A 24,336-nucleotide genomic window follows, 5' to 3' on the forward strand; every position below is an offset into this window, starting at 1 on the left:
AATAAAATGCCACCTTCCACATGTACACTGTCGGGTGGCAAACTATCCCTCACTTTCACTGGCTGTGTGGCTATGCACAGTGGGATAAAACACAGGAAAATCAACATTATGGGTTTTAGTGCCGACACAGTTTTATACTTGCTTTGGAAACTATCTCACTCAAAGGCTCAACGTCACATTCAGGAATAACATAGTTTCCTTAGGGAAGAAGAGAGCCCTTTTTCTTGTCCACCTTTCCTCTTCCCCACCGTGTCTCATCCTTGGCTCTCCACCCTAAGGAAGCCTTTGCGCAGACTGCAAAGAGGGACGGAGATTTGCTGCCTCGATTACAACAGCAAAAGGCAGAAATGCAGCCGTCTGGTTAAAACCACCAGCTTGTACACCTATAGTGGCTAACAGGACAAATTTCGTTACATGGTTTGGTACAGTGATCGCTTCCTTCTTTTTTGTTTTTGTCGGTAATCATTTTCAGGACCTATTTTGGAAGGAACATATAAGAAAGTAATCTGAGAAGTGAGGCATCATATCTGTTTTCAAATTTTCTTATAGGAAAGTCTGTTTCTGTTTATTATAAATTCTTCTAAATAGTTACTTGTGTGAACTTTAGATTCGATCTAGCCCTTGTTTTACACAGGGCATATGAGGAAGGCTGGGGACGCCATCTAATCCTCACCAGTAAAGAGTGTGTGGCTTGGATGTGCTATGGTTGTCTTTTTAAAAACATTTTTACACACACACACACACACACACACACACACACACACACACAATTTTATGTATAACAATGTAGTTTACATATTAAGTAGCTGGATAATAGAATAATTTGATATAGTTTTAAACAAAAGAAAAAAAGGAAAATTTAAGGTTACAAAATCTCTCTACCTCAAACTTTTTTTTTCTTACTTTATATTTTTGATTTTAATAGAATAGTCTCAGCTTACAGCTCTATAGACCAGGCTAGTTTGGAACACACAGAGCCCCACCTACCTCTGCCTCCCAACTGAAAACATTTAATAGTAATAATGATAACAATAATAATCACTTTTTCCAAATGGGTCATGTGACACATGTATTCAGAGACTAGTCATATCTAATTTCTTGCAATGATTTTTTAAGTTAATAATGTAATACATCAGATATCACTGAATTGGGAACTTTAAGTCAGTAAACTGTGTAATATGTGGAATGTATCTTAATAAAGATTTTTTTTTTTTTAGTGAAAACACCAGCAGGAAATCGGTAAGTTTATGGAAAACCCCACCAATGGAATAGTATAAAACTTTTATGAAAAGGGTTGGGTAGATTTCTCATTTAGATCTGGCACAATGTCCAGAATATATCGTGAGAGCTCAGGTGAGAACGCGTTTCTGTCCGTCTACAGCTCTGGCCTATAGGCATCACCTACGCAAGAACCACTGTGCTGCTTGCCTTTCTCACCTGGTGTCGGTTGGCAGATACCGACCTCACCATCTTAAACTGCTTTGTAATTACTCTGTGCTATGATTTTTATCATGACCAATTTAATTATTCCACAACGGTGAACATTCAGATTGTTTACAGCTTTTAGATATTTCGGATAGATGCTGTGATAGGGGCCTTTGAGCAAGCACGGATGCTTAATAAATGTCCCAGGATGGGCACTGCAAAATCAAACACCCCACACGTGCGTTTGTGCACTCGCGTGGTAGACCCTGACCGTTACCCTTCATATGAAGGTACATGGCTTAAGCCCCAAGTACCACACCCTGACCCACGTGTGAACCTTTTCCCATCTTAGGAATAACAACCCCATCACTTCAAATGCCATTTTTTATGACTGAAATTAAGAATAAGTGAGTGATCTCGTTATCCCACAAGAGGGAAATGCCCGGGCACCAGTGAGCATGCGCAGTTGCTGCCCTGGGAGACCTAACCTTCTGTTTCCCCTGTACACTTTCTCGTGCCTTCCCCCCCGCCCCCCCCCCCCGTTTGTCTACTAACTTGGGGGCCTTCCCATGTATTCCGCTACAAATGCAGCAGATGTTTACATCTACTCTGTGGCTTGCCTACTGGATTTTCTTTTCAGTATTATTTTGCCCTGTGTAAGTTTTCTAATTTGTACAAGGTCTTGTTGTTTTAAATGAGAATCCCAAACGTTCTTTTTTTTTTACCAAAAAAAGATTCAGGAGCCAGATGCGGGGTGTGTGTGTGTGTGTGTGTGTGTGTGTGTGTGTGTGTGAAAAAAACCCTGCTAGCTCAGAGAGGCAGAGAAAGCACCCAGCTGACCTTCCTACTCAGCCCACATTCTGATTCAAAACACCCCAAAAGGCTCACTAGCTCAGCTGACAGCCCAGGAGGAAAAGTTAAAAAAAAAAAAAAAGCCTAAGGCTTACTAGCTCAAAGGCCAAGGAGCTGAGGAGCTGAGGAGTTCAAGAGCTAAAAGCCCAGGTGCTAAAGAGCCCCTCCTTCTTAGCCACGCTGGCTTAAATACCCAACTCAAAGCCCCTCCTACTCTTTAATTCCCTTCCCCCCCCAGCCCCCCCCAGCCCGCCCCCCCCCTCCCCCCCCCCCGTCAGCTGGTTTCTTACTCTGTCTCTTGACCTAGGGTTAACGTCATTAAATCCTGTGTTCAGAAAGTTCTTTAAAGGTGTGTGTGAGGGCTCAACCACACCGAACAAAAGACAGGTTTTTACAGTTCACAATCTCTAGGATCAACTCTCTCCTGCCACCAGGACCCATTCATCAGGCTTTCTCTGTAAGTGTCATCTTAAGAAGTCACCTTCATGCCGAGGTCACAAACAAAGTCCGTTATTTCCATAGTTTCGTTTTCCTCCCTAAATTCACCAGGAATCAATCTCTCTCTCTCTCTCTCTCTCTCTCTCTCTCTCTCTCTCTCTCTCTCTCTCTCTCTCTCTCTCTCTCTCTCTCTCTTTTGTTGTTGTTGTTGTTTGAGACAGGGTTTCTCTGTGTAGCCTTGGCTGTCCTAGACTCACTTTGTAGACCAGGCTGGCCTTGTACTCACAGTGATCCACCTGCCTCTGCCTCCTGAGTGCTGGGACTAAAGGCGTGCGCCGCCCAGCTCACCAGGAATCTCTTAGACTGATCTGTCACCAGACTCCACATCCATGGTATATATTTATGAATGTTGAAATTCTCAAGTCTCTGTGACTTTCATAGACAGAAAGAACCATGAGAATTTTGAAAAGAAATGCAAGGGATGGTGTCAAGGGATGAGGAGCATCACAACCCATAGCTTACTTTGTGTCCCAGGAACGAAGGTGCCTCAGGAAATACATGAAACAAAGAAATGTCACAGCTTTACAGGAGGCAGATGACACGTCAGAAGGAATTAGTCCGTGTTGTAATAGAGCTTTCAATCCATCATCCAGGACCCTGCCCCCCAAAAAAGCTTGAGATAATATCCTATTTTAAAAAAAAAATCACAGCCCCAGATTAACTGTTGTCTGCTTCTATTCATTTGGCCTTGAAAAGGTGGTGAGCTCTGAAAAAGTGTTTAAACATGTCAACATTTTCTTTAGATTCTAGAAAGATAATGCTGTGTAGCACAAGTGTGGCTAACAAATGGGCAGGATGAATGGATAATTCTTTAAAGGCGGCTGAGTGGGACTCTCCAGGACTCACCTGCCCAACCCACAATTCCTTTCTTCTGGACCCTTTAGCACTGGACCCTTGTGACCCTTAGTGTCTGTGACACTGAGTCTAGAGACACCAGGCAGCCTTCCCGACACGTTGGCTCACTGCTGTGTGCGCCAGTCCCTCCGCTAAGAGCTTCAGCTCCTTCACTTTTTTCTTTTTTTTAAACATTTTTTTTCCTTTTTAAAATTTATTTACTTTTATTTTATATGCATAGGTGGTTTGCTTGCATGTCTGTTTGTGTGAGGGTTTTGGAGCCCCTACAGAGAGTTGTGAGCTGCCATGTGGGTGCTTGGAATTGAACCCAGGTCCTTTGGAAGAGCAGACAGTGCTCATAACCACTGAGCCATCTCTCTAGCCCCCACTTTTTTTTTTCTTAATGTGTAAGTTATATTTATTTTCTTAAAACTAGTGCCTGTATACATTAAATACTAAATACAATAAATAAGATCTGAAAATGTAAAATTTCAGATCTTACATGTTATACTTCTCAGTAGACTAAAATGTTCATTTCTCCATTTTATTTTTTGAATTTTCAGTTTTTAAACTTTATTCGTAGACACGAAATATGATCATTCCATCTCCCCTCAAGTACCTTCAATGTGTTCCCCTGTCACCACCAACTTAATAAAATAACCCCCACAGGTCTGCCGCTGGCTGAAGCTACCACAGATCTGCTTGCCCTGGCCATGCAAAGGGCTGGGTTAGCAAAGAACTACCCAAGCAAGGCCAAACTCACAGTACGGGATGTCTGTTCACCTATGCTCTCACTCACGATTTGAAGGGAAATTGCACAACAATGAAGATAAAAATGCCTTACAAGCAGACTTCTCAGCATCCTCTTCGTGCCAACCCATGAGAGATGTTTTAAGACCTTCCCATCTTTTAAATGGAGGAAGATAAATGCGAGCCCTGACTGCTCTACCAGATTGTGTCTCCGTTGGAGGGAATCATCCGTAGATGCCTATCACGTTTTCCTTCCTCCACGTCACATCTCTCTCACATTGCCACGTAAATGCAAACGCTGTGGTTAAACTGTTCTCCAGCCTTCCCTCTGGGCCTCTTCATGCCTTTTCATGCCCACTTAGGAGCATGGTTGACGGATGGTGGCTTGAACAATACCGTTTGCCTGGTTCTTAAGAGCTGGTCTCTTTCTGTGTGATGGCGGGACGTGTCTCTCTCCAGGCATTGCCTTACATAGGAACTCTGTATGCCCAACCATTGCTGACTCGGAGAGCAGTGAGAGAACCCTAACAGATCCTCCGCTCTGCCCCTCCACCCCCAAGACTCCGCCTCACCCTTTCAGACCCCCTTTGGGTTGTGACAAAGATGATGGCAGCCTAATTGTGACCCAGGTGCACAGATGTCTTCCACTTCACTGAGGCAATTGACACCGCGAGAGGACAAAGGCTGGCCACCAAGTACTTCAAGGGACAGTACAAAGCTGTGACTGTGAGCCACGCATGGCGGCACAGTCCTGTGATCTCAGGAGGCAGAATCAGAAGAATCATGAATTCAAAACCAGCCTGGTCTCCACTGTGAGTCCATGGCTGTAGAGTGAGACCTTGTCTCAAAATAACACAGATTCTGATAATGCTGGTATGGTGACATAAACCAGGACTCCCTTAGCCCACTATGAAAAAAAAATTTTTTTTAATCTAATATGGTTAGGGGTGCCTCTGGAATGGTTCCTTAAGATTTTGGGGACTTTCTACTAAGGTTTCTTTGTCATTCCGGCTCCCTGACCCTGTGCATGAAGTCGAGAGCCCCTGGATAATGTGGCTTGTGGCCCACTCTTTCTCAAGAATAGCTTGCCAGTGAGCAGTGTGCTGTATGACCAAGCTGTGTCCTGTCCTTTGTGAAATTGGCGGGTGTGAATTGTTAATTAAACGAGTACAAGCCAAGATGAAGATAAGATATCGCCTGAGTGGGTGGGAAAGCTCTGCTGGCTGACTAGCAGCCGCCTGTATCACCTTCCTGCTGAGATGCATTTCCCAACACAGGGAAAGACGGAAGCTGGCCTGAGGTACAGCTCATATATGATGAAGCTACTAAGTTGGGCCTGGCAGATTTCCTGACTTTAAAACGTCAGTGGAGGTGGCTCATGTCGACTTGGGTGTTCTGGCCAGTGGTTCAAGGCCTTAGCGTGCAGCACTGCTCCATTAGGCATACTGAGGAAAAGTTGCAATTGTAGGTATATGCGAGTGTCACTGAGGTTAACAGTCTTCAGCTTGGAGATCCGTCATAACCAAAGTAAGTTTGGGTTTTGTCTAGTTCGCTTAGGCTGACTTTACAGATGGTGTTGGCTTTCAGCTGCAAGTGAGTATCCCCAAGCTCTTACAGACACCAAAGAAAATAAACTCCTGACTCTCCAGAAAGCTGTAACTTAATGATCACTCTGACATCACCAACTCATCAGTCTTTGCTTCTGTGGGGTGAGGAGTGGTGAGGCTCGTACTTTGTCTCCAAAGCCTCAAGTTTCTTGTCCTAAGAAACATGAACATCACTCCTGTCTAGGGTGGTAACTGGAAGCCCTGTCACACATGAGAGTGAAAGCACCAGCTACCAAGGAGAGCCACTTAATGTGCCCCTCTCACCCAGAGCCAAATGTGGAGGAAGATGTAGGAAGTAATGATAGAGTTGCCGGCACCTATAATTTACTGCTTCCATATTTTTGTTTTTGTTGTTGGTTTTCTACTGCACTTTACTTTTTGATCTTGCCATGTTGCCCAGGCTAATCTCAAACTCCTGGGGGTCAGATGATCTTCCCACTTAAGTCTCCCCAGTGGCTGGGATTACAGACTTGTACCCACCACTGCCCAGGGCCTCTCAGTTCTCATATTAATCACTTGGCCTCTGGTAAATTAATGGCTGAACGATCACCATATTAAAGTGATCATATAAATCACATCATTTTAAAATACTTTTGTTCCCGTTTCTGTTTATAATAAAAAAAAAATTAATTCCATCCTTTAGTTAACGTTCTTATTGGTGTCTATGATTTTCTTTCCAAAAATATGTGGAGGGCCAGAGAGACAGAGAGAAGAGAGAGGAGGGGGGGAGGGGCGAAGAATAGAGGGATGGGGAGGGAGGCAGAGAGAGTGTGTGTGTTGATAAAGCCATGTTTCCGGTGGATAACAGTAATGTTTCTTTTAACTGTTTTCCAGTATTGTTAGTATAATTTTGTCTTGTGTTGTTTTGACCAAGAGAAGCAGCTTGAGAATTCCTCACCTCAGGGTAGGCATTCTGTCCCCCCTAGGGTTTTGAACAGCCCTGACGTCTCTTGACCCACTTTCTCAAGAAGCCAGTGGTCCAGACATGGTTTCTTCTATTGCTCTTAAAACTTTGGTCCCCAACGGCTTAATATTTTGGAGCAGTGTCAAATTCACAGCCGACCTGAGAGGAAAGTACAGCGATCTCTCATAAAGCCTCTCTCTCCTCCTCCTCCTCCTGCAGCCTCCCCTCTGTCAGCATCCCTCTCCAGGAAACCCCCCACCCCACCCCCTTTACAGCGCATCCACAGACTCGGAGTAAACCGCAAAGTCCAGGGGTCCCGCTAAACATCATTCTAAATGCTGTGAGACCTGCAGATTTGCCGCCACACAGAGCATTGTTGCTGCCCTAAAACCCTGTGGGTCACTTTTTCACCCATCTCCCCTCCCTAACACATGGCTGTTGCAGGATATTTGATCCCATTGTGGACCCCGAGATTGTGAACTGGAAACACCTGTTTCTAGTTTGGTGTGGCTCAGCCCTAGCACACACCTTTAACCCAAGAGCTTTCTGTAAACAGGATTAAATAAAATTAAATTTTGGTCAAGAGGCGGAGCAAGCAACCAGATTGACAGGAAGTGAACTTGGGGAAAGAAACATAGTGGGAGGGGTCTGGAGAACAGAGGGAGAGACGCACAGGAAGTAGAATGCAGGGAAATTCAATGTGAAGGGTTTTTAAGACCTTAAAACCAGGGAGGAGGAAAAGCAGCCTTTTCCTTCTGGGAAGTCAGCTGAGTGCTTTCTCTACCTCTTAGAGCCAACAGGTTTCACCCCAGCATCTGGTCTTCATTGGTAAAATCGAACGATAGAGATTATGTTTTTAAAACAACACACAGCAACCACTGATCTTTTTACTGCCTCCATAATTTTTCCTTCTCCAGGATAGTCTTGGAATCACATGGTAGGTCATCTTTTCCTGTTGGCTTCTTTCACTTAACTATATTCATTTGTCGATGCCGCCCCCGACCAGCAGGAAAGACACGGACACCAGGAACTCTTCTCGCAGCAGTTTATTCAGGAACCTTGACTACCGGAGTGACCCCGGGAAAAGCTCCCAGAGAACCTTTATAGTGTACCTGGTCCTATCAGAGACTGCTCAGCTCTTGGTTGGTGCGTTCGGATCACGCCACCTCACGCTATGCCTTCAGGCATGCGCATAAGGGGCTCGCTCAAAGGCGCATTGTGCATGCACATAAGGGGCGCATTGCGCAGGGGAAGCAGCAGGGGGCGCTGCTATCTGTGGCTCTCCACATTCATTAAATTTCTCCTGTGTCTTTCCATGGCTTGATAATTCATTCTTTTTTAACACTCATATTCTATTGCCTGGCTGCGCAACAATTTATCCCTTCATCTACTGACGTTTGTCTTGAGCGCTTCCAATTTATCAACAAAACTACAACATTTATGTCAATGTGCTTTTTTGTACATTTATTTATTTTGAGAGAGAGAGGGTAGTCAGCAGACAGCTTATAGGAGTCAGTCCTCTTTATCTACAAGGGTTCTGGGGACTGAACTCAGGTCATCAGGCTTGGCAGCACGCACCTTTACCTGCTAAGCCAATTCACCAGGCCTGTGTCTATGTGTGTTTTTTTTTTTAAATGGGTATAGCTTTTATTTCATTTGGGTAGATAACAAGGAGTGTAATTGCTGCACCAAATGGTAAGAAACTCCTTCCAGAGTCGCCACGTTGTTCTGCATGCTCACTAGCAATAAGTATCTGCCTGTTGTACCATAGCCTCACCAACATTTGAGTTGTCAGTGTCCCAGATTTTGGCAATCCTAATAGATGCGTAGTTGTATTATTCAGACTTTTCTTTAACATGGAAAACACATGAGAGAACACTTTATTGGGTTTCAGGCCCGGGACAAGTGACTGAGGTGCATATTTAACATACCAAAGTGGACCTGGCCTCCCAGTTTCTCCCAGAATTCCTTGGCAGGGCATAGGTGGCATACCTCACCCTCTACCCTAAGCTTTCCAGCCCAGAAGCAGGGCCATCTCCTCCCCTTTCACTATATAATCCAGTTTGGTTCCCCTGTCGTCTCTTCTTCTTCCTCCTCCTCCTCCTCCTCTTCTTCTTCTTCTTTTTCGTTTTCTTTTTCTTCTTCTTTTCTTCTTCTTCTTCTTTTTCTTTTACTTTTTCTTCTTCTTTTCTTCTTCTTCTTTTCTGTCTGTCTGTCTGTCTGTCTCTCTCTCTCTCTCTCTCTCTCTCTCTCTCTATCCCTCCCCTCCTCCTGTATGACAGCTGCTTCTAATATACCTGCATTCATATACTTTAACTTGTCTTGCATTAGCTCTAATCACCACATCAAGAAGGTTTATAACATTAAACAGAGAAACTGTTTTGACTCACAGTTTCAGAGAGGTTTCAGCCTGTGGTAACTTGCTTCAGTCATCCTGAGGCAAAATATTATGGCAAGATATAGCCCAGAGGACACAGCCCCAGTGTCCTGTGTCCTACAGCTAGGCCTCCCCACTATGGTTCCCTGTATCTCCCAAAGTAGCCCCAGCAGCTTAAGATGGAGCCTCTAGAAAGCGAGTCTTGTGAGTACATTTCATATTGAGGCCATAGCAGTAATGGGACCTCGTTTTCTTCTGCACTTTTCCACTGACGTAGCACATGGAACATCTCTTCATACACTTAATTACCACTTGTGTAATTTCTTTGGTGAGGTGTCTGTAAAATCTTTGATCCACTTGTTAGCCAAGTGGGATTCTTTTGAGACGTGGCCTCATGTAGTCCAGACTTTAAACTTGACTGGGTAGCTGAGAAGTGGCCTTGAGGTCCTGATCCTCTTGCTCTGGACCCCATGGTCTGAGATGTGTAGGTACGTACCACCATGTCTTTGGAGTGCTTCGCTTTTTTCATGTCAAGTTTTTTAGAGTTCTGTGTCTTGGATAATCAGATGTGGCTTATGCATTTACTTCCTCCCAGCCTGTGGCTTTTCTTTTCACCATCTTGATTCCTAAAGCTTTTGGTTTTGAGATGTTTCAACTCTTTGGAAAAAAAAAAAAGATGGCAGAAATACCCAACGTCACACAGATCCGCCTGGTGTTGGTATTTACTTTGCCTCTTAGGAAGTTCTGTTGTGGGGGGGCGGGGGGGGGAGGGGTGTTGTTCTTGTCCGAGATGGTGTTTCTCTGTGTAGCCCTCCCTGTCCTGGAACTTGCTCTATACGCCAGGCTGGCATCAGACTCAGATATCTGCCTGCCTCTGCCTCCGGAGGCTGAGTTCTATTGATTTTGCTGAGGCATTAGAAGCAGTAGATAGTGTGCCACGCCCCCTAAGGACTTCAGCATGTGTCTCCCAATTACAACTTTCACCTAGTCACAATCTATCATCTTTAAGGTAAGAACATACCAGTTCAGTAATAGCAAACATCATACTGCATTATTAAGGTTTCCTGGGGGCTCCAACAGTGTTTTTTGTAACTTTTTTCTCTCTAAATTTTTTTTTTAATTTTATGGGAAATTTGCCTATATGTATCTGTGCGCTATGCACATGCCTGGTGCCTATGGAGGCCAGGTGAGGAGGTTGGATCCCCTGGAATTGCAGTTACAGGCAGTAATGAGTAGCCGTGTGGGTCCTGAGAATGGAAGTCCTCTGGAAGAGCAGCCAGGGCTCTTATCCCATGAGCCTCCTCTCCAGCCTCACAATCTGGGACAACCCCTTGGCCCTGTGTTCACACGGACCAATTCACATGGGCCCAACTCTCTATCGTTGATTGATTCCTAATGAGCCAACTCCTGTCTACCAGCCCTCAGCTTACCCTATTCAATGATGCCTTGTAGTTTCTCTGCCGGAGCCAGACTAGAGATGCTTAACATGGCTTCCACCTCGTTAGCACTGAGATAGGTACATCTGCATGGCGACCTCAATCACTTCAGAAGCAGGCCAGGTGAGAAAGTGTTGCATGAAATGTTTGTGGCTAATGGTCCAGTACATCCAGCAAATGTGACTTATCTTCCAGCTATGCCCTCATGGTGGTGGTGGCGTGTGTGTGGGTGTGTGCATGTGTGTGCCACTCCCAGGCTGGGGCACTGCCCTCTGCATCAGGCCCTGGGAATTAAGAATGAGTTTAAACTGTAAATTCAACTGATGCCTGGTGGTGTGAGCTTTTGACGTGTGTTTTGTTAAGGCCTTCAGGAGACTGTGCTGTTAGAAAATAGCCCCCTCTATTTTCTGAAGTCACACCCCATTTTCCTTTTTGTGCACTTCAGGGACTGTTGGTCTCTTCAAACTGAATGACAGATTTCCTGGTGCACATATCTCCATCACGTTTATATTTGATATGTTGCTTTAATTGCTCTGATGAGGCAGTATCCATGAGGGCCTGAGGTCTGTCCTTTACCAAACACAAGCTCACTATAGTTTTGCCTCGTGCCTTTGCTTTGCAGTGCCAGGGCTCAAACTCACAGCCTTGAGTATGCTATACCACCGAGACACCTCTCAGCTCACTAGCATCACTTTAAGGAGGATGAAGTGAAATAGCACAGCCCTGTGAGGTATTGGTTCTTTTAATCCCACCACATGGATGAGAAAAGTGATCAAGGAGATGACATATCTTGTCTCGTGTCACATGGCTAGCAAGTGACAGAGCAGGTTCTAAAGGCTGGCAGTTCAGTTTTAGAGCCAGTGTGCTTTCTTCAGTGCATAACTGTACAGTATCTGAGAGATCAAAGCTGCTGTTTGGAGCAGGTAGCATGCCACTCAAATGCAGGTCTGATGTCTTGCCAACCAAGCATCCCATCTGGAGATCAAACTGTCAGAACGGTGCTAGGCATGACCGTGGATGCCCGTAAGCTCAGCATTGCGGGGGATGGGCATGAGGCTTCCAAGACCCAGGCCAGCCTGGGCTGCATGATGAGAACGTGTCTCAGAAACAGATGAGGATGGAGAGGTAGCTCAGTGACAGGATGCTTGCCTAACATGCAAGAGACCCTGGTCCCTTCCCCCCTAGCACTGCAAACAAAACCCAGAAAAGTAACATGCGTAAACAAGTCCAACCTTTGTGACACCATCGAATGTCCTTGAAGGAATCTCATTTAGATAACTTGAGACTCCCTGCTGGTACTGGGAGAGCAGCATCCATCATTCAAGACTCTGCCTCGCTTGGCATCAGAGCGGAAAGACTTTCTAGTCCGAACTTGGGGAGAGGGGACTGCAGAGTAGTCTTTCTTCGAGGTTCCAGGGTGACTAACAAGTGAGTGACCATGAGATTAGTTCTTCTAACAGAAATAAATAGCAATAAGGTTAAGCAGGCGCCAAATACACACTTTTTCAGGGGAGGATTAAGTGGCCCAAAATTAACCTAATCGTAAATTGCAGCTTCGTCCACCTATAGACACAGGCAATCAAGTAGCCCGGACTTGAACCACAGAAGCTATATATCATCAAAGAAACTCTTCTTTACAACAGACGGAGACCATTACAGAAAACTACAACCAATCAAAATGCAGAGAGCAAGTGACCACATGATGCTGGCCCCAACCAATGCATCTACAGTGCTGCTCGCGCTGCGGAAGAGGGGGCTGCTGTGAGAATGCGTCTCCTAGAAATGTCAGGGAAACAACACCCGTGAGATCTCAACAATATGGCTGCCTAACTAAGACCAATAGTCGCGCTAACTAGGAAGGGAGAAACCTCACCAAGCACCATTGCTACAGGCACCCTAAGGATCCCAAGAATGGGAGAAATAGTCTTCCTAGGGAAGGGCGCCCTGCTGTTTATCCAATACCAAGTGGCCAGCCCTGAAATGATATACATACAAGCATTATAGGATTATAAGAAAAGTCAAAGAAAAAGAGGCCATGAGTTTGAGAGAACGTGACGGGAGGAAGCACATGGGAGGAAGGAAGAGGGAAAATGGTGTAATTTTATTTTGATTTCAAAAAATGCTTGTTTTTAAGAATATACTCTTTTAAAAGAAAATAAGAGATCTGAGTCAAACTGTAGCAACTCCGGTCCTGTCAGTCAGGACAGGACCTGGTCCTTTGGAGCCCTAAGCCGGCACAGTGCCCGCTCTTACTAGCTTCATATCTTGGCCACCAGTCAGTGACCACGATTGTCTTATATGCTGTTTCAGGGCCTTGAGTTGGCCTGCCCATTGTCCTGTATGGCATATCTTTGAAGGCCTGTTGCTTAGTATATCCTGCCTAGCATCACCACTGAACCGGAATGCTTCTGCCGTGTAAAAAAGAACTCCCAAAGGACAATACGTTGTAGTCCCCTCTACACAGATGGAGGTTGCCTCTTTTAAAATCCAAGAGACTGGGGGTATAGAGCATGTGTGGCAGGGCATGTGCTTAGCATGTGTTAGCATAAGGTTCAGCCCCATCCCCCCCCCAAAAAAAATTAAAAGGACATTTAAGAAATCTCTTTACATACTTGTTTGTACTTCAAGAGAATGCTCACCTTCTCCTTATTATTCCTGAGCAGCCCTTGGAAAGAGACAGGCAGACTGTGTTGCTATCTCTCCCCCAAGGGACCAATAAGGGAAGCTGGGACTTTTTATAGTAGGAGACCTCTAGAGATTTTTCAGCTTTGGGGATTTAAAAACAAGTTTCTTGTCTCTATGTGAAGAAAAAAAGAACTAGAAAAAAAAAAGCAGAAATTATGATGATTAGGATGTGATGATTTTATGTCTAGTTTTTGAAAACTTGTTCCCCGTGTATAATTTTCAGTTTGCTGTGCACAGAAGGAGAGCAAATAGCGCGGGAGGCGTAGGGAGCATAGGGTATCAAGAAGGCGGCAGAGGACCACGTTCTGCTGATGGCTACTCATTGATGGCGCACACTCCTGTGTTCTCGAGGAGTCGTAACCATGGTGAAGTCAAACAAGAAAAGAAAACGTACTCCAGCCTGATTCATCCCCAGATATTTTCCTTTTTTCAATTAAAAAATGTACTGGCGGGGTGGAGGAGTAGCCCAGTGGCTGAGTCCCTGCCACTAACCACTTGTGTGCTTGGTAGAGCACACACAAAGCCCTGGGTTTGATGCCTAGCTTTTTTTTTTTTTTTTTAAGATGAAAAATGAAAAGGCCTTTCATTTAGGAACTAAAACTCTCCCGAACCACCCTATCACCTGCTCAGCAAGAAATAAAAGCTAGCATCGATGTTTCATTGGTCTGATACAAAAACATTCCACCCATGGGGACAGATGTGTGAGCAGACGAAACGCCGTCCTTCCTTCAGGATGTGTTGGCAGAGTCTAACCTGAAGCCAGATGTTTGCTTTGGAGCGCAGCACGCTCTTCTGTGGAAATGCTCCAAGGAGGGCCATCTACTCTGGAATTGATCTAGAATCGATCTAGAAAACTGACTTCTTTCCAGGGCCAACCTCAGAAGGCACCTTGTTGGTGGGCCAAAAACTTTCATCTAAATTCCTGGGCCAGGGATGACCTCAGCCCCAATGGACCTCCCCTGACTTGTTGGTTGATGGAGCTGTGTGTCTGTTTATTCAGCAAATATTTATCCATCCTCTGCTATTGGTGTAATTCTGCACCAGGATGGTACTAAATTCTGCAAGCTCAGAGAACCACGGCTCCTTGTCTACATGTACACTGTGGAGAGTTCGTAGCGAGCATCCAGCCCAGGCTGGGGGGGTGGGGGTGGAATAGGTTAGATGGAAAAGGCATTTTTTTTCTTGAGTGAGCAGAAGCTGGCCACTGCGGTCACCTTGCCTGCGCGTGTTGGCTCTTCAGTGGGCAGCACATAACGAAGACCAGCTAGAGTCTATTTTGTGGCACTGAGTGAGCTACTCAAGGCAGGAAGGGGCAGGACCTTGGGAGCCCCTGTGTGCTGTCAAAGGAGGTGGGCTCTCTCTTGGTGGCCCAGGAGCCACAGCAGATAAAGCAAGTGGCACGTGTGACCCAGTCTCCCGACCTACTCTCCCAGGTCACAGTGACATGGAAGCCCCACCCCCACCCCGGCCCCTGCGGCTTCACTAACTTTGTCAAGGCAGCTGCCTCTAACTTGGTGTCATATCTGTAGTTTAGCCAATGTCTTTGCTGTTCAGTTCGTGTGTGTGTGTGTGTGTGTGTGTGTGTGTGTGTGTGTGTGTGTACTTGTGTATTTGTGTGCCTGGCCTGTGGCCGTATATGTACATATGTCTGTAAACTCTGAGGTACAATCTCTGTGAGCTAATTTTTTGAAAGATACCTCGTAGAATTCTCTCTCTCTCTCTCTCTCTCTCTCTCTCTCTCTCTCTCTCTCTCTCTCTCTCTCTGTGTGTGTGTGTGTGTGTGTGTGTGTGTGTGTGTGTGTGTTTGTGTGTGTAATTCACAGTCTTTGAAAAGAGGCAATCGAGTGGTTGCACTGTTATGCCGAGAACAACACACTGAGAACAAAGACCCAGTAAGCTCACCTGTGGGCCCAAACTGAAAGGGAACCGGGGACAAAACAAACAACAAGTGGAACAGAGCCTGGGAGACACAGAAAATAAAAACCAAGAAATACCTTGGTTCCAGGTTCCATTTGCTCAGCAACAAAGAGGAACAGCCGATCTTCCCTTCCACCATGGGGCCCCGGGGATTGAATTTAGGTCAGGGTTAACCAGCAATCACTTTTACTCGATGAACATTGCTGGCCTAGCCTCGGGTCTCTTGAGCACACCGGTTATAAGCTAGAACTCTGGGAAATCAAATATTTCCTAGGAAACAAAATATTTCCTACTTTACAGGGAAAAGGAAAGTCTTGCTTAAATTAGTATTTAACCTTGGCAGCTGTGTGGTTAAAAACAAGTGTTTGGTCTTCCATTTGCTTACTTGAGTCCAAGCTAGAGGGCCTGGTGTTGGTAGAGAGGGTGACCAAAGCTCCTTTAGAGTGTCCTCGTTCTAAGAGGACTTTGTACTCTTGAGGTGACTGGTTGGTTTTTATTCAGACCCGGTGCCATTGAAGTGGCTCCAGGTCAGTTTCTTATCTTGCAGTTCACTCGGAGGTCACCCATGCTGAGAGTGGGGTTGAGGTTCCCACCGAAGTATTTTTTCACTTAGGTTTGATTGGTGTGACTTCCTCCCTCCCTTAAACTAAATACCATCGGGTGTCCACTTCAAGTGGAGTTTCCTTGTCATTCACAGCCAGCAACTGGAGACTTGCAGTTAGAAGCAACGGCTGACACGTATGTTGTGGAGATGACACTGAATTTTCCCCTTGACCACAAGGAACAAGACTATATACAACACAGATCTGCATTTATGTGCCTTTAAAAGAATTAATAGTTTTGTTTTGTTTTGGCGGAGGTGAAGGTATCTCCCAGAACAAACTCAAAGAACCATGGTTAGCAGCTCATTAAAAAAAAAAAAAACTTGGTTTCCCATAAAAATGCTTTAACTTTGGAGGGTTGACACTTCAGATAGCCAGAGAGCTGGTCTCAGAGGGGAATGAAGGGACTCTGGCTGATTTCATGCTGGGATGAGCATGATGAGCCAGAGTAAGTCGCATCGTGTTCTAGAACCCTAGTCTGAAACATCGTGTGTGGCGCCCGATCTGTAGCGTGTTACAGCTTCCTGCCGGGAGAACAGTCACCATTTCTTCTTTCATTTTACACACGCCACAGTACCCTTCACACATCTCTATTAATATATATGCCACAATGGTGTAATTATGTTTGCATATTTGCTTTAATTCACTAGATGAAAAATTTAGGGACTACATATATTACCCAGTGGGAGAGCACAGGTTTAGCATGTTGGGCTTAATTCCCGGTACCCTCTTTTAAAAAGCTGATGTAGAGCATAACTTATTTGTACAGCCTGCATTAGGGTGGATGGCTGGATATAGTGGCCTTCAGCAAGCTGACAGATGAATGGACGAAGGAGAACTCTGCATAGGTCAGGGAGAATTAATGAGATAAGCCATGTTCTGGGTGTTTTCTAAGAATTGTTGCAGTTACTGAGTTTAGAGCGTTGCCTTGTCATGACCAACTTCCTAAGGCATTATTCCAATCGATTGGGAGTACATCCTGAGAACGGTGAGTCCAGTGTGAGCTTCCTTCCCCCTCGGTCCCTCAGGACAATGAGCACGCCTCAGCCCCTGGGTGTCTCTGACTGAAGGGCTAGATCGGAAAATCTGTAGACACCTGCTCAGCATTAGCCATTGTTGCTGTTAAACTTCTTTCCTAGGTCCTTAAATTCCACATAGAGAGTTATCACAGATATGTGAAGTGTGTGTGTGTGTGTGTGTGTGTGTGTGTGTGTGTGTACAGATATGTGTGTATACATACACATATCATATATATACATTATGTAGCATATATATATATATCAATCTCTGAGATTATATTAAAAGAACTAGACTATTTTAAAATCAAAAGGGACTTCTTAATTTAGGTTTATTGGCAGGGGCGGGAGTGAAGGCAGTGTTTTGCTTGCCTGGTACTTGCTTATGGAACTCAGTCTGGTCTTGAGCTCATGACTACCCTCCTACCTCCGTCTCTTGGGTGCTGGGATTACAGACACGCACCACCATGCCTGCTTTGACTTCTTAACTTTGTTACCAGCCTGGAAATTGAGCCTCTTGAAAGACAGTCCTTCTTGTTGGTAAGAGAGATGCTAGAATTGAAGTCGGATGGGCCAGGATTCATCACTTCATTCTGGGAATCAAACTGTAACCTCTAGCTGGCTGGGTGATCACAGCTGATTGCGTAAGATTGTCTCCTTTGTAAGCTTGATTGGCAGCCTATCTTAGCGGTTCATGGCAAGAAAGCATTAAGATTACATAAAATGGAGCTCCGGCTGTAGTGTCTGTCACACGCACAGCCTTGGTAATCTTGTTTCCGCCCTTGCTTGCCTGACTTTGTGGCTGAAAGGGGACTCGCAAGCTTCCCTTGGCATTGTTAGGTTGGGCTGTGGGTTCCGGCTTGCTTAACAGAACTCAATAGTATCAAAGGCACAATCGAAGCCAGGCATGGCATGCATGCCTGTCATCTTGGCACTTGGGAGACCTCGGTAGAAGACTTGTTAGTTTGAGGCCAGCCTGGGCTCAAAACACCAAAGAGAAAGGGCTGGAGAGATGGTTCAGTGGTTAAGCACACTGGCTACTCTTCCAGAGGACCAGGGCTCAATTCCCAGCACCACAGAGCAGCTCACAACCATCTGTAACTCCGGTTCCAAGGGACCCAAAACCTTCCTGACTTCCTCAGGCACAAGACACACAAGACATATACATGCACATACATGCATGCAAGCAAACACTCATACACATACAAGCACACAGAGGTAAGCATACATACATGCAAGCAAACACAGAAACAGGTACACAAAAGGTATACATATATACATGCAAGCAAACATACAGATACAGGCACACAAGAGCTATACATACATACATGCATGCATGTAATCACTCATACACATAAAAATAAATAAAGCTTTTTTTAAAATGCCAAGGAGAGGACAAGAGGAGCTGTTGCTTAGTGAACCTCAAGGTAAAACAAAACAACACAAAACACACAACACAACACAACACAAGCCACATCAACAAGATGTGAATACAAGACCTGTGATTTCTTATTTTAGAAAAAAGGGAAAAAAGAAAAAAACTTCCCTCCTCCTGAATTACAAGTTTTGCTACTTTTTCTGTTTTTTACTTTCTTTCCTTATAAGTCTGGCACCCTTCCAGTCAGCCGTCAACTGTGATTCCGCTGTATAATTGTATGTTTTAGCAAGATTGTTCCACGAGGCTCTAGGATCCCAGAACACGTGTATAACCATTTTGAAAATAAGCTCCTAACAATTGAGATATAATATGAATAAATTAATAAAATATTTTTTAAAAAAAGAACAAGAGATGCATGTCACAGGGAAATCTACTACTTTGTATACTAAGTTTTAGTACTAATAAAAGTAAAATAAAGACAAAAAAAGAAAAGAACCTCAATGTAACCTCATATGCTGATCCTTTAAACTACACTCTAGAGTAATTGATGTTTCTATTGAGTTTCCTTCCACGCTGACAGTAAATATTGCATATCTGAAGCGTAGAACTGTGTCACATGAACGTAAGTCACCATGACATTGTAAAGCTGCCAGGAGAGAGAAGTGTGCTCCTCATTCTCTCAGAGTTCATATGTCATTTTACGAGATAACTTATTTTTCTCTCCTTCTTCCTTGTGAAGGTAGAAACCTGTGGGTTCTCGTGATAGGGCAGTCTCCAAAGGAACACAGAGTCGGGATCCCAGAATTCAAATACGTGGCAAATATGCACGGAGACGAGGTATGTACACCGTGTGAAGGTCTGAAAGAAATTTCTCCTCGTGTCTCTCCTGGCGTCACCACTGGCGGGAGAACCCGGATGTGTATCAAGCAGCAAGGGGCCTGGGAGGAAACTGAGGGAGCCAGTTCTTACAGCACCAGACCACATGGCTTTGGTCCCCTGAGCCACTTTTGTGTTGGGGCTCTCTGAGCTGCCTCCAGCCCTGTCCCCTCCCTCAGCCAGTCGGCATTTAGGAAATCCAGTGCGGGACTGGAACTCAAAGCAACGAGAACAGCTTGTCCAGACTCCCAGCATCTGGCTTTTTTTTTTTTTAGTTTTTTAAGTTTTAATTTTAATCTTAATTTACTTTCCTTATTCATTTATGGTGCTGGGGATTGAACCTCAGCTCTCGTGCTTTCTAGATAAGTCTCTGAGCTGTTCTGTCAGCCGAGGAGTGTGGCATTTGAAGCCGTCTGTCACAGCTCCAGTGCTTTCCGGGGCTCAGGTGTAGATGCACACAATGTTCTTTCCAACCCGTCTTGGGGGTAATCACACTTACAGAGGAGATTAAACTCAGTTTTTATTTTGTTCCGAAAAATACCTTTCCATCACTCTCACAAGTGGTTAAGACCTTACCGGCTGGTGTCCTAGTTTGCTTTCTTTTGAAATGATAAAGGCCATGGTGCAAAAGCACTTGAGGGGAAACGGTTGATTTCAGATGATCAGGGCAGGAGCCCAGGGCAGGAAATGAAGACCATCAAGGAGAGCTGCTTACCCCTTCTTTTTCTACCTAACAGCCAGCTCCCTACAGCACACTTCCCAAGACTGCCTGCCTTAGGGTTTAGCACCGCCCACAGTGGGCTGGGCCCTCCCATGTCAATCATTAATCAAGAAAAGCCCCCGCCCTCCACAAGAACTTGCTCAACTCCGGTCCCTTCCTCCCAGGAGATCCTAGCTTGCGTCGAGTTGACAGAAAGCCAACTAGCACTGCGGGGCTGCTAAGATGTCAACCTCTTTCTCACCTTGCTTCTTTTGGACACTGTCAGTGTTTTCTATTTGCCAGGACTCGGACTCGGGGAAGGAACGGTAGCCCCCAGGAACCACAGTAAAGGCCATTGATAGGGGCTGTGTAAAGTACCCTATAGTAAGTGCTTTTAGCTTTTAGGAATTTCAGAATCAGCGCGTGTGGTGGGAAGTACCACCTGTTAGTTGCCAAATCCTTTGCAGGAGCTGGGGTGAGATGGTCTAGTCAATGCTGAACCTCATGACCCAATTTAACCTCCTCAAGCTCTGGTTCCATAGGGCCTGACTCCACCCTTTGTGACACACACAGCCAGCCCTCACCAAGCATCCACCCTTTGTGACACACACTGCCAGCCCTCACCAAGCATGCTGCCCAACCCGTCCTGCTGAGAGAAATGTTTCTTCTTGCAGCCAGAGTTAATTGCAAATACATGCTTGCAAGAAAGCAGCCTGATGTGGAGTGGGTAAAGAATAACGCAGCTATTTTTTTGTTGTTTTGTTTTGTTTTGTTTTGATCCATAATGGACTGTCTCTTTAAAAGGCTTTTTGAGCTGGGCTTGGTGGCACAATCAGGAGGCAGAGGCAGGGATTTCTGTGAGTTCGAGGCCAGCTTGGTCTATAAAGCAAGTCCAAGTCAGCCAGGGCTATTACACAGAGAAATCCTGTATCGAAAAACCAAAATAAAATAAAATAAAATACTTTTTGTAGCTGTGAGTCTGCCCAAAATTGCTTTTAACAAACAGCTGTCTGTTTACACACAGAAGCCCAGACTTCCTTCCCTTTTTCTATCTATTGATCGAGGGCACCTGGAATCCATTTTTAATAAGAGACAGGAAGTTACCGGTTGATTTCCCGGGGATTCCAAGACTGCTGCGACTCAGGAATTAATCCTCAGAGCAGAAACTTCCGGAGAGGAGCAGGGCTCTGTGTCCTCCCTGCCTAGCTATGCCGCCCCTGCTCTGTGATCTACCCTAAACTCTTAGCATCTTCTCTCCGGGGAGCTGCTGTGTCCCGTCAGGCTCAGGCTCCCTGGCTCACCTTGTGTCTCTAACGAAGGCTAAAAGCTGATGCTGCGGGAGGGGGGAGGGGGAGGGGCGGCAGAAGACGCGGGACTCTGACGTCTGAACGCCTTGTACATCCCAGTTCTCGGCTGCAGCCATGGTGGAGCCTATTGAAGAACTCCGTTATTCTGAACTCAAGGTCTTGTGTGCTCTGCCCTCCTCTTCTGGAGCCACAAGGAGTTGGAGACGGAGATGACCTAACCTGCGGCAGAGGAATTCCTCTGAGCATAAAGTCTAAGCGCGACCATGTTCTTCTCAAGAACAGAAAACATCTTCAATTCTTGTTTTTACTAAAAAGCAGCGTAGCTAAACATCGTGGGCAATGGCTCTTACCCTTCGTTAGAAGGATTTCTTGCCACCCTGATATAAAGTTGGACCTCTGACCCCACAGTTTTGAGCTCTTCCGGAAGTATAGGAGCCTCGTGGTAACTACCTATAGGAGCCATACACACTGAGTGGCATGGCGGATCAAGTGGACCACATGATTTTTTTAAGAACATTTTTTTGCACCATAGATAGCATGACATTGTGTGTCGGGGGGCGGGTGTCCATAATTGAGACTTTTGGCTTGATGAAATTAGCTGCAGCATCAGGGCCCATTTCTGCCCCCCATGAATTTCTACTCTGCCTCTTTAGCCCCTTCTTTTAAAATCATATCTTTTTACGTTAAAAAATATAATAATAACATTAAAGATTAGTGAAGTGAATTAGTGGGTAAAAGACACTACTGCAAAGGCTGAGGACCTGAGTTCGACGCTGAAGTCTAGTCTAGACACCCCGTTCTAGGTTTAATTTACGTGTTAATTTACCTACTAATGGATACTCCTGAAGATTAATCATTTTTTAACTGGGAGGGTGAGGCAGGCACACAATGTGTGAGAGTTCCCTTGTGCCACAGGTAGTCACGGCCTGGGTCTGGGTCCCAGGCCACCTGCTGAAGTCCCCAGGCGTGGTTAGAAATAGAATTTACTAAGAAAAGGAAAGTACGCGAGTGGGCTAGTGAGCTAAAGCCAAAGCATGCACCCCAAAACGCAGGACCTTGCGCCTCATGACTCTTTACGAGTCATTAAATAGCAGCAACCGCCTCTCCAAGATTTGTATTGCTATGATGGGGGGGTGGGGAGGTTGTTTGGGCGCAGGGAGAGGGTGGGTTATGCTGTTTCTTTTATGTAGCCCAGGTGGCGAAGGACTTCCAGTTTTCCCTGCCAGATGTTAATCTTGATGTAGCTTTCGCCAGTCTCCACTCTGCTGCACCTTGAGACATCAGAGGTGGGACTTTCACCACCATCACACGTACACGCATGAGCACACACACACACATGCACGCATGCATGCACACTCACATGCATGAGCACACACACACATGAACTCACATGCACACACATGCATGCACACTCACACAGGCTAATACTCATGAATGTGCACACACAGAGGCTCATACATACAAGCTCACACACACATGTACACACACATGCATGCACACTCACACACACATGCCCACATACTTGCATGCACATTCACACAGGCTCACACGCACATGTACACACACATGCATGCACACTCACATAGGCTAACAGGCAAGACTGCGCACGCACACCCACACAGGCACACGCACATAAGCTCACACACACATTTACAACACATGCATGCACACACAGGCTCACACACATGTATAAATGCACACACATGCGCACACATGTGAGCACATGAGCACACACACAGGCTCATATGCACATGCAGTGCTTGCACCTATTTATCCTGCTACCAGCTTGCTTTGGAGAAAAGTATAGCCAATTAAAGTCAAGCTTGACTGGAAGCCATAGCCACACCCTGACACCAGCACGTCTCACATCCTCTGCCTTGTGGGGTTGCCAGAGGGAACCCTGTTCCTTCTACAGGCTTTCCTCCTGCTCTGTTTTGTACCCCTTTTCTGTCTATTTAGAAATCTTTAAAATTTTGTAGGAAAAAAATGTGACACATCCACTCTCTAGTTTCAGAAGCCATCTCTACTTGTTCTTAGGAGGAAATCCTATGGCAAGTTAGAACTGTGCTGAAGAGCCCAGTGCCACGCCCTCAGCTAACCCACAACAAGGAAGAGGTCAGAGCCCAGGCCCCCGTGACCCCAGGGCCCAGGCCCCCATTACTGTAGAAGGAAACCCTCGGTATATAGTCATCACTTAACTCAACTACAGCTCTTACAGGTCTAAGGTTTTTTTTTATAGTGGAGAGAGCATTAAGGTGGTTTTTCTTCTTTTAACACTTTATGTCATATCTTTCGCCTTTCCATAATCCATAGCAATGAATTGGTTTTACTATTTGCTTGAGACTTTGAAAACACCCCATCCTATTTAGTAGCATTATTTATGTGATTAATGATCGATCTGAGATAGTCCAACCCCTGGGCAGGTAGTCCTGGGTTTATAATCATGCCAGTAAACAGGCTCCCCCAAGGCCTTTGCTTTAGCTTTTGCGTCTAGGTTCCTGCCTTGAATTCCTGCCCCAGTATCCTTCATAATGGACTACAAGCTGTAAGATGAATTAAAACCTTTCTTCCTCAAGTTGTTTTTGGTGATGGGGTTTAATCACAGTGTCAGAAAATAAACAAACCAAGACAGCCTGGAGGATGGTGTAGTTCAATGTTCAAAGTTACACATCTATTTAAACAAAACCAAAAGGTAAAATTTGTCCTTCCAATTGTCGCTTCCCAGATTTTTTTTTTTCCTATTACTGCCCTGAATTCTCATGTAGGCAATGTGGCTCTGGATAATCAGATTCTTTGTTTGGGGATTTAGGCAGATCTAATGATTATTGCGGGTGATGTGTGTAAGTGAGCTTACGTATGTGTTACTTAGACTGCTCAAGTGATTGGCATTTGCTCCGTCTCTCTTCAGGCTAATGTGACCAGATAGCCTGAGTTCTTGCCCTAAGCAAAACCTGCTCAACACTGAAAGTCTTTTGACTAGCCTCAGTGCCTTAGGTCCTCTTGTTTCTTACAATAGTCTTAATCAAGCTGGGTGGTGGTGGTGGTGGTACACGCCACAGGGTAGTGCAGAGGGTCCATGGGTCAAGAGGAAATCAGTGAGGACCCTACTGTAGAGGCCTCAGTGGAAATGAGAAGGGTAATTAGGCTTTCACCATATTCTTAATATTTTAGA

The 24,336-nt window shown here is 45.3% G+C and overlaps 1 protein-coding gene across 2 annotated transcripts in view; it reads left to right on the forward strand.

The window, feature by feature from the left end:
- CPM (carboxypeptidase M) overlaps positions 1-24,336 on the forward strand; it is an 81,617-nt gene that overhangs the window by 36,661 nt on the left and 20,620 nt on the right. For both annotated transcript variants that reach the window (XM_084759420.1, XM_084759421.1), the window contains exon 3: positions 19,021-19,118. In XM_084759420.1, coding sequence (XP_084615546.1) covers positions 19,021-19,118 — 98 coding nt within the window. The remainder of the gene's footprint in view (positions 1-19,020; positions 19,119-24,336) is intronic.

This window comes from Acomys minous, assembly GCF_964271855.1.
Source record: "Acomys minous genome assembly, chromosome: 15".
In the NCBI taxonomy this organism is placed as follows: domain Eukaryota; kingdom Metazoa; phylum Chordata; class Mammalia; order Rodentia; family Muridae; genus Acomys; species Acomys minous.